Genomic DNA, 10,123 nt, shown 5'->3' with positions numbered 1-10,123 from the left:
CATTATTATTATTATATACTTGTTATTCTCACCACTCTGCTGCTCTGTTTCTCTCTTTTAACAGAATTATTGTTTTCAGACTTGTTTTTTAATTTTTTCTGTATTCTTGATCAATGTAACACTACCTTCAACAAAAGCCCAACACTTCCTGATGTTTTTTCACATTAAAAGCCTCCCAGTAAAAACAAGATTACAAGTGAAAATGCAAAGTACACTGAATTTATCAAAACAACACGGAAACATGGAGGAAAATGGGTGAAATTAGAAATAAAGTCCTGACTCTTTCTGCCACTGACGTCGTTTAGTCAAATTTAATGACACACCATCACAACACAGTCATGGGCACAAGAAGCAAAACAAGCATGCAAGAGTTAAAGAGGTGCTTAACGTCCTCACCTCTCCAGGGATCTGCAGGCAGAGCGTTAAGAAAGAAAGAAAAGTGAGATAAAAAGGACGGAGAGCCGGAGTGTTAGAGGTTTACGGTCAAATGAAGCAAGCAGCTCATAAATTAGAGGTTTCATTCCAAAATAAAGTCAGTAAAACGTGAACCACTGTAGCAAAATCATTGATATATAAACTCCATGACTTCATGACAAGTTGTTCTTATTCTGACAATTTTAAAATGGATAAATAATAGTGTGTTATTTTAAAATGAAACCATTGACTGAATCAGGGATGCACTGTTAAAATCATGGGGAGCAGCACAGGCCAGCGGCTGGAAACTGGGTGGGATCAGGAGGAACACAGTATGAGTGGATGTGTTAGTGAGAAGGTCCATCAGAGTCTAATCAGTTCAGGTCTGCCCTCTTCTCCTCAGCTCTCTAATGATTCTCCTGAGATCCAATCCCACGTTCAGACCAACAAAGCATCATAAACGTCAGCACGAGGAACCTCAGATTAACCCCAAAGAGCAGCTTCAGTTCACCTGGAGAACCACGCGTTCGGTGCATCATGATATGCACCGTACGGCCAATCAAACCTTGTATAAAGCAGTGACGTCAGCGTTATGTCACAGGCAGAGCAGACGGTCACACTGAGTCTGGCTGCTGCTACTCAACCCAGGAGCTACAGACTTTGAACAGTGAGCCACAGTGGCTTTCCAGCTAAAGTCTCCTTCTTATCTAAGACACAAACATGAACACACGTCTTGTCCTCCACCTTAACCTGATGAACGAGTGACCAAACAAACATTCACCAGGTCAAAGTGCACTGCTAATGTCAGTTTGCAGGCTAGATACCTAATTAGCTGCTTAGCTGTAGCACATCAGACAGCATGTACAGGTATCATATGGTCCATCTCGATGCTGCCGTGGTCCTTCAAAACCACTAACAACACGGTGTCTACCCAGGACGTGTAGTTCGAGTTTGTTTACTTTGTCTCTCGTTCCCCTGCCGGTGCTCAGCCTGCCAGCTGAGTTCTGATTCTCCTCAAATGGAAAGAGACTGCAGCACCATCTGCTGGCTGGAGGGTGTCATGACACACCTCATGCTTCAACAGCTAACACATGCTACTGTTGGATTAATGTTCTATCCATGTTTATGAGTTTCCGACATCCCTTGGAAACAGGTAACGCTGGGCCCTATGGCTCTGTGTGAGGAAAGACTCACCTGTACTCTCCAAAGGTCTCATCTTTCATTGGACGAGCTTCAGAGTCCACCTCCTTGTCTTCTTTGTCCTTCACTGCAGGAAAAAACACACATCAAACTCCTGATGACTGAAGTCTCAAAGTGTCACCGTGTGTATTTAGTTGTGTATGTGAATGTGTTTGTCTCACCTGCGTATTTGCCACCCTTGCTGCGTTTGATGAGGCAGAGGATGAGCAGTATCAGCACCAGCAGCACGATGGCGCTGATGAGTCCTATCAACCAACCCTGGGCGGCGAACCCACCCGTCACCTCTGTTGGCACTGAGGGATGGAGAGAGACCAGATGTTACTTCAGTGTCAGAGGCTTATATTAGAGACCGGCCCTTACTTCTGTCCCCTGGTCCTCAGTCGTACCTGGTCCTGTGGTCCGCGTCATGGCTTCCCACTGAGTGTCGTTCTCATGAATGATCTTAAGGTGGTACTCAGTTCCCGGTTGGAGGCCTGTCAGCGAATAGAAGCCCTGTGTGGAGTTCACCACCTCTGACTCCTCCCACTGACCCCCGACTGCAGTGGACACACACACAAACAAACACACACACACACATGCACACACGCACACACAAACACACACACACACACACACACAAACACACACGCACACGCACACACACAAACACAAACACAAACACACACACAGAATGTCACAGATCAGTAAAGTTCTTGTTGCTCTGTCGTGCTCTGCGCTGACTCTCCTCCTCTCTCATCTCTCTTTCTTCTTCTTTCTTTCGTTCAAACACCTTTTTCCTCTCTCTTCTGTTCGTTCTGATAGTTCTGCCTCAGTTTCATGTTGATCTTGAAAGTGTTTCCACCTCATATAAAGCAGTCGTGACTGAAACGTCATCAAACATCAAACACACACTCCTGTAAGCAATGTTCACTTCATGATAAATAATGGCTTCCTCTTCTCTATTTCCCTCTCTGTGTTCTCCTCCCCCCGTTTTCTCTTTGTCATCAGGCAGAAAAGTGAATTTCCTCCGTCAGCCCGTCTCTTCCCTCCACCCTTTGCTTACAGCTCTTCTTGAGGTAGTGGATGTGGAAGCCGTGGTTCCTGTCTCGCTCTCCGGGAACCCAGCTCAGGTTGAGGGACGTGTTACTGCGAGCTATGGTGATGTTGGATGGAGGAACTGGAAGGAGGGAGACAGGAAGAGGAATTGATGGACGTTATATAAATGGGACATTTCACTGCATTTGAAAATACTGTAATGAAATGACTGTAACTTCACCTCCTTCAAGCAGGGTGGCGCCTCTCCGTGTGATGGGAGGCCCGTCTCCAGCGGCGGTCCGTGCGATCACCTTGAAGATGTAATGGCTGTTGGGGTCCACAGGCTCCAGCTGAATGTGAGTCACACTGGGATCGCTGATGATCTCCATCTGCAGAGGGCTGTCTCTGCTCTCCACCTCTACAGAGCAAACTTTTACTTTAGGAACACTTTGCTGAAAATGCTTCTGTACTCAGTTCAGCTTTTGAATGCATGACTTTTACTTGTATTGCAGTTTTTTTAAATAATGTTTTATTGCTTCCTTCACTGATCTGAATACTTCTTCCACCACTGGTTGTCTGTCATTTGCCACAGCCAGCAGTCAGTTAGCTTAGCTTAGCATGAAAGAAGGCGTATCAGTGACAGTGACCTTTGGACAGAGGCAGGTTAACTGATGCCCTGTTTTCATTTGGCGGCTCTTATTTAGCAGCTGAAAAAGTTTTGTTATGTTTACCATAAATATGTTGTTTTGTTCCGATAATCCAACAGCGTTAATCATGAACGCCTTTTTGAATATAATCTCCTCCATGCTGTTCATTTTTGTACAGCTCCAGTTGCAAACCTTACCCTGCTGATACTGCACCATGTATCCCAGCAGAATGCCGTTGGGTTCAAGAGGAGGGGTCCAGTAGAGAATCAGGGATTTCTCCGATGGGCTGTCGAACCTCAGTGACGCAGGAGGACCAGGAGCTGCGCAGTCACATGGAGCACATGCATACAGCAGTGAGTACGCCTGAAAAATCCACCTCTTCCTGTCACTTTGCTTCCTATTTCCACTCACCTCCCTCTGGGGTGCTGAAGTGGCGCGGTGGGGAGTGGGGGCTCTCGCCTTTGTTGTTAAAGGCGGTGACGGACAGCTCATACCGAGAATACAGCCGCATCCCTGTCACCTCCTCTGAGGTCTTGACGCCGTGGACCACCACCACCCTGCTCTCCTCGTCCCGCTCCTTCCTGCGCTCTAACCTCTCCTCTTTCTCCTCCTCGTGGTGCAGCTTTCCAAGAGACCTCCGGCCTCGCCCCCCCTGGGGACCCAACCTCCTGATGTAGATCTGACATGGAGGAGACAAAACTACATGAATGTGCACTTCAACCATTGGTTTAACCAAGAATGACGGTGTCCAGTGTTGTCTGGAGCTCAAACGATTAGTCGTGACTGAAAACTAATTTGCCACGATTTTAATTAAGGATTCATTGTTAAATCTTTTATCAGTGTCATAATTCCAACCTCTTAATTTCTCTGTTGTATATCATTGTGCACAGAATTCTCTATGTCGTACAAAACTATCAGATTTTAATACATTTCCACATCAACTTAAAACACATTTTCTATAAGATTATTTGGAGTTTATGTGTCCACATGTTCTACGAAAACAAGAACATCTTTTTCTGGGTATTCTTGATGAAACTTAGATGATTCTTTTAGGAAGAGCGGTGAAGAAAATCTTTTGGAAAATCTGTTCAGGTTGAAATTGGCGAGGCCTTCACTGACAGGTTTGTGTTGAACTGAGGAATCTAATGGAGTTTAGGCCTCCTGGTTCAAGAGTGAAAGTGGCCACATGGTGGTGCTATCTGCCCCTCAGTGTTATCAGCTCTTCCTTTGCTCATGTTAATGCTCTTAAGTGGTACCTTGTATCCCTGCAGCAGACCTCGGACATTCTGGGCTTCGTTCCACTTGACTCTGACTGTGCTGTTCATCACAGTTACTGCAACTCCAGTGGGAGCTTCCTCAGGTACTGAGAGAGAGAGAGAGAGAGAGAGAGAGAGCTTTGAATGAATTTATCAGATGCATGAACACATGAGCATGTGCCACCCAATTCTGTGACAATGGCGCTCATTTGAATGATTGAACATGAGCGTTAGCCCAGAGGACACCAGCAGAGGGAGCACTCCCAACTACTGGGCGACTACCGTGGAGGCATGAGGAGAGCTGAACACCGGACGGTCCGTCAGTCCTGCTGCTGACACGCTGCAGTGTCCAATCACAGCCTGTCAGCCCAAACTGAGACTGAGAAGACCAGATGCTTCTCATGTAAAAGGTAGTTTTACACAAAACTGACATGCAGTTAACTTGTCCGTCACTCACTGAGGCTCTTGACTCTTGACCTCGAGACATTTTCCCTCAGACAACCTCTGACAGCGATTATCAGGCCGCTCGTGACGAGCTGCACAGCAGATCGTCTGTTTTCCATCATTACAAGATCCAAACAGCGACTGTTTGTCACTGCTTTCAGTCCACAGAGGGACAGAGAGGCTGGCTTTGGCATTAAGAACAAGGCTCAATGTGATGCTCCGTGAAGACATTTCATAGGAAGATGATTTCATCCTTTTTATATCCAGACTCCTTTGAAAAGAAGGGAATTTTATGAGGGATTTAGTCTGAAGGAATTTATCACTGATTTTTGTCTCATTTTTCTCCTTATTGGCAGTGAAGAAGTAAAACTGTGCTGAAAGCGAGAAGAAGATCTGAATTTTAAAACGGCATAAAACTATATTTTGACGGGGGATTTCATCACTTTCCTGTTTAGCTGTCTACATTAATTGTGTGTAATTAATGTACATTATGCTTATGTTTTTATTGTTATTTGTTTCTTTCTTTTATTTGCAGTTATTTGTATTTTCTATTACTTTTGGATGTTTAATTTGCAGTGCATATGGTTTGGCTGCATTTTTAAATATTGCTTTAATGACATTTACACCGATATTGATTGTCTGAGATGATGAAGCCTGTTGTGTACACCTGCAGGTCACTGATGATTACTGCACAAATCGTTTGCTGGCAGCTCAGAATTGCCACGCACAGACAGTTTGTGCAGGTCAGGACCGTCTCATCATAAAATCTCTGTCTCTGTCACTGAAATGAATGATCCAAAGTGTTCAGGTGACGTACCGTCCTCTCCCGAGTGTCCGATCTCAGGCTCCGGCAGCGGTCCGTCTCCGAGCGAGTTGACAGCCTGGACTTTGATCTCATACGCTGTGTATGTGCCTGTGTTGTTTACCAAGAACGGTGGAGACTGGATGTCAGCGTGGTTCCAGTGTACATTCGTGCCGCCAGCCTCCCGCCATGACACCTTGTACAGGAAGCCCTGGCCGTTATGTAAGCGCTTGTCCATTTCCTGCAAAGACAAACAGGAATATGAAATGGATTTAATCTGGTGTGCGTGCATGGACACACACCCAGAGTATGTTTACACACAGATACACAGACTGAAGTACTCACATTCCACGTAATGACCAGAGATGTTGGGTCTGTGGAGTCACTGCGCACACCAGTGGGGTTTCTGTCAGGAACTGGAGGAATGAGGCAGAGAAAGATAGAAAACATCCCATTTCAAAGAGGTAGTTTGACAAATACGAGTTAGATGAGAAGTTTGGTGCCGCTCTCATATCTGTCCCACCAATATGAAATTACAGCCAGCAGCCCACCAGCTTAGCTTAGCATAAAGACCGGAAACAAGCTAAGTTGGCTGTAGCTTCATATTCGAGACATGAGTGAGGTATCAAACCATGTTTTCTCAAATAAAAGCCTGGTCTCAAATAAGAAACAGGAGCGTAGTCACCAAAAACATAACAAGGAAGAGTTGAGTTTGTATTAATGGTATAAAGCAATAACAAAGTTTAACAGAAACATGAGTGGAGCAGAAAACACATGTGACCAAGTCAACTTATCAAAGAGGGAGGACTGAATTTAAGGGCTGTCTTTTATACAAGCCTGCATCAAATAAAGCCCCCGGCCACTATTTGAGAATTTACGTTAAATATATTTCACAAAAATGATCAATTCCTTTGAGAATCATCTTATTTTAATGCAGTCAAAACAAGTGTGGGAATCAAAAGGAAAAAGAAAAAAAAAAAAAACACAGAAAATGTTCGCGCCTGGTGTCACGTACCAGCTGGGGGCGTGCTGTGGTGGTCCGAGGGCTCGCTGGGGTTGCTGGAGCCGAGCTCATTGACGGAGATGACCCGGAAGCGGTAGGTGCAGTAGGGGTGGAGTGTCAGCTGCAGGTGGTTGAAGTCTCCGGGCACTCTCTTCCACTCCTCCCACTTCCACTTCCCCATCTCCGTGTGTTGCTCCTCCCGGGCCTCCACGATGAACTCTGAGAGGAGACAGACACGACGACGGTCAAACTACATCCTGTTTGTTTGGGCCAAAACCCAGGGAGGAGCAGAGGGATGAGCTGATCAGCTAAGCATGTGACTATCTGGACAGAAGAGATGTTTTCACTCCTGCGTGTGTGTTCAGGACCTATGATGGGGCTGTTGTTGGAGTCTCCAGGGATCCAGCTGAGAGTGAGGCTGTGGTCTTCAACATCAGACAAAGACAGATCTTTGGGAGGGTCCGGCCGTGCTGAGGGTCCAACAGAAAACTGTTAACACTTTTAACAATGAGAAGTGTTAAACTCACACACACACACACACACACACACACACACACACACACACACACACACACACACGCAGGGTCACATACCTACTACCGTGATGGAGCCAGCAGCTTTCACGTGGTCCAGCTCAGTGATGACCTCACAGGAAAAAGGCGCGTTGTCGTTTGATTGGACATCTGTCACTTTCAGGGTGCCATTCTCAAAGACAGTGTACCTACACACACACACACGCACACACACACACACACACACACACACACACACACACACACACACACACACACACTGTCATGTATATTTTCAGTGTCAGTACATATTTCAGACCTTCTGCTAATAACAGTTTAATGTAACAGCTAAATCACTCCAACATGGCGTTTCTGAAGCTTCTCAGTGCGTTTACTTGTCATCGGGGGACGATTCCTGCAGCTTTTGTCCGTCTTTCCTCCAGATGATCTGGTACTTGAGCAGCTGAGGGTCTTTGTAGAAGTGACAGTCCAGCAGAGCGCTGGACCCTCTGAGCGTGCGAAGGTCCTGGGGTCCCGTCAGTATCACTGTTCCATCTGACAGGATGATACAGGACAGGTCACCGTGAGCGGGAGCGACGGCCTGTTTGTTCACGGCTCGTCATGTGCACGTCTGGCACACGACGAGCCGTAGAATGCATCGACTAATGTAAAAGTTATGGCTGAGACTCACTGAAGACTTCCAGGTGAGCGTTGATGGAGATGTTGGTGTGTTTGACAGAGCAGGTGTACACGCCGCTGTCATCGTGACTGACGTCGGTCAGCTCGATCGTCCCGTTGGTCAGCAGGGAGACGCGGGGGTCCGACAGCAGGGGAAGCCTGTCCTCACCCTCCCTACGGAAACCACACACACACATATTGATCATCACACACGTTAATCGCTGCAGCTCTGTCCCTCTTTCAGGGTTTATTCCAACATTAGACACCGAGCCATGAATACCACAGCAGCACTAAATCCCAGGAGCTCGATCAATGGAAGTGTTTCCTGGCCCATCAGTGAATGGATGATAGACAGAAGAGGATCAATAAATGATGGACCAGAGAGAAGCAGTAACAGTATGAACGTTGTGAGCTCCCACCTGAGAAAAACATGCTGTGTAATGCAAACATTGTTTATCTTAGAGAGGAGAGCGCAAAGAAATCTGCCTCAGTGTGGAGGAGGAACAAAGTGGAACATTACTGCTAAAGAAGGCAAATTTACTGTCATTTTATGTCATTTTTTATTTAGTTTTAAGATATTTAGTGCAAGAAGAATCAGGATTAGCCTTTAAATGTGCATCTTAAAAATCTAAACTTCCTTTCAGTGATTTGGAGTCTGGCTGCAGTTACACCTGCTCAGTTACACCTGCTCAGTTACACCTGCTCAGTTACACCTGCTGACGTCACTTCTTCATGAAAAGCATGAAACCACCGACTGAGTTCAGCTCCTACATGAGACTGCAGAGTGCGTTTTTCAGTGCGGCCACCTGAGGGCGCTGCCACACTGAAAGTGAACACCTGCAGCACAGACGCTGATATGTTCAGATCTCTGAGATTTTCTTCAGGTAACGTTTCACCTGGTCGCCTGTCACAGACGGAGGAACTCTAAACATACCGGGAGTGAAACTTTACCACATTTCTGCCTGCCACGGCGGCTGATTAACAATCAAGACAACAACTCCCATGATCCCACGCCACTGGATGATGTCATCACGCTACATGTTTTGCTTTCGTTGCTTTGATTGGTGGACCCCCGTCAGTGGGAATCAAGATGCGTGTCTTTCACTGGACAGGAAGGGCGTGAAACGTGTAATCTAATGAGTAACTAGTCACTAAAGCTGTCGGACAAGTAGTGATGTGTGTGTGTGTGTGTGTGTGTGTGTGTGTGTGTGTGTGTGTGTGTGTGTGTGTGTGTGTGTGTCTCACCATGTGACGTGTGGTCGTGGAGAGCCAAAGGACTCACAGTGCAGCCTGACGCTTCCACCCTCGGTGACTCTGTACACCACCCCATCAGAGGACAGGATCTGAGGGGGGAGCTCTGAGGGACGCAGAGGACGCAAATACACACCGTTACTGCATACTCTGAGTACAGAGAGTGCAGTACAGCAGTAACAGTACAACAGGCTGAGCGGCGTGAACGTACCGACGACGTAGAGGTAGGTGTTGATGAGGATGGAGCCGTGTTTGTTCGTGGCCTCGCACTGATAAATCGCCGTGTCAGCGAACTCGACGTCCCTCAGTATCAACACGCCACCTGAGACGCTCCGACGAGGGTCAGCATCCACCTCTGCATGGCCAGGAGGAGGAGAAACAGGAGGAGGAGGAGGGGGAACAGGAGGAGGAGGAGGAGGAGGAGAAACAGGAGGAGGAGGAGGGGGGGGCAGGAGGAGGAGGAGGAGGAGGAGGAGGAGAAACAGGAGGAGGAGGAGGGGGGGCAGGAGGAGGAGGAGGAGGAGGAGGAGGAGAAACAGGAGGAGGAGGAGGAGGAGGAGGAGAAACAGGAGGAGGAGGAGGAGGAGGAGGAGGAGAAACAGGAGGAGGAGGAGGAGGGGGGGGACAGGAGGAGGAGGAGGAGGAGAAACAGAGGGAGGAGGAGGAGGAGGGGGAACAGGAGGAGGAGGAGGAGAAACAGGAGGAGGAGGAGGAGGGGGAGAAACAGGAGGAGGAGGAGGAGGAGGAGAAACAGGTGGAGGAGGAGGAGAAACAGGAGAAGAAACAGGAGGAGGAGGAGGAGAAACAGGAGAAGAAACAGGAGGAGGAGGAGGAGGAGAAACAGGAGAAGAAACAGGAGGAGGAGGAGGAGGAGGAGAAACAGGAGGAGGAGGAGGAGGAGG

The 10,123-nt window shown here is 47.4% G+C and overlaps 1 protein-coding gene across 2 annotated transcripts in view; it reads right to left on the bottom strand.

Annotated features, from left to right (window-relative positions):
- LOC143326826 (neural cell adhesion molecule L1.1-like) overlaps positions 1-10,123 on the bottom strand; it is a 39,578-nt gene that overhangs the window by 4,201 nt on the left and 25,254 nt on the right. The window contains exons 11-28 of one of the 2 annotated variants that reach the window (XM_076740781.1): positions 9,433-9,576; positions 9,216-9,327; positions 7,984-8,144; positions 7,688-7,847; positions 7,374-7,501; positions 7,149-7,250; positions 6,793-6,999; positions 6,123-6,193; positions 5,793-6,018; positions 4,532-4,638; positions 3,687-3,954; positions 3,473-3,595; positions 2,870-3,046; positions 2,657-2,770; positions 2,001-2,150; positions 1,776-1,907; positions 1,609-1,681; positions 397-408 (exon numbers count right to left, since the gene is read on the bottom strand). In XM_076740781.1, coding sequence (XP_076596896.1) covers positions 397-408; positions 1,609-1,681; positions 1,776-1,907; positions 2,001-2,150; positions 2,657-2,770; positions 2,870-3,046; positions 3,473-3,595; positions 3,687-3,954; positions 4,532-4,638; positions 5,793-6,018; positions 6,123-6,193; positions 6,793-6,999; positions 7,149-7,250; positions 7,374-7,501; positions 7,688-7,847; positions 7,984-8,144; positions 9,216-9,327; positions 9,433-9,576 — 2,467 coding nt within the window. The remainder of the gene's footprint in view (positions 1-396; positions 409-1,608; positions 1,682-1,775; positions 1,908-2,000; positions 2,151-2,656; positions 2,771-2,869; positions 3,047-3,472; positions 3,596-3,686; positions 3,955-4,531; positions 4,639-5,792; positions 6,019-6,122; positions 6,194-6,792; positions 7,000-7,148; positions 7,251-7,373; positions 7,502-7,687; positions 7,848-7,983; positions 8,145-9,215; positions 9,328-9,432; positions 9,577-10,123) is intronic. The other variant, XM_076740782.1, reaches the window with a different exon arrangement.

The sequence above is a fragment of the Chaetodon auriga genome, chromosome 10, assembly GCF_051107435.1.
Source record: "Chaetodon auriga isolate fChaAug3 chromosome 10, fChaAug3.hap1, whole genome shotgun sequence".
Lineage (NCBI taxonomy): Eukaryota > Metazoa > Chordata > Actinopteri > Chaetodontiformes > Chaetodontidae > Chaetodon > Chaetodon auriga.
This window is presented reverse-complemented; position numbering and strand designations above follow the sequence as displayed.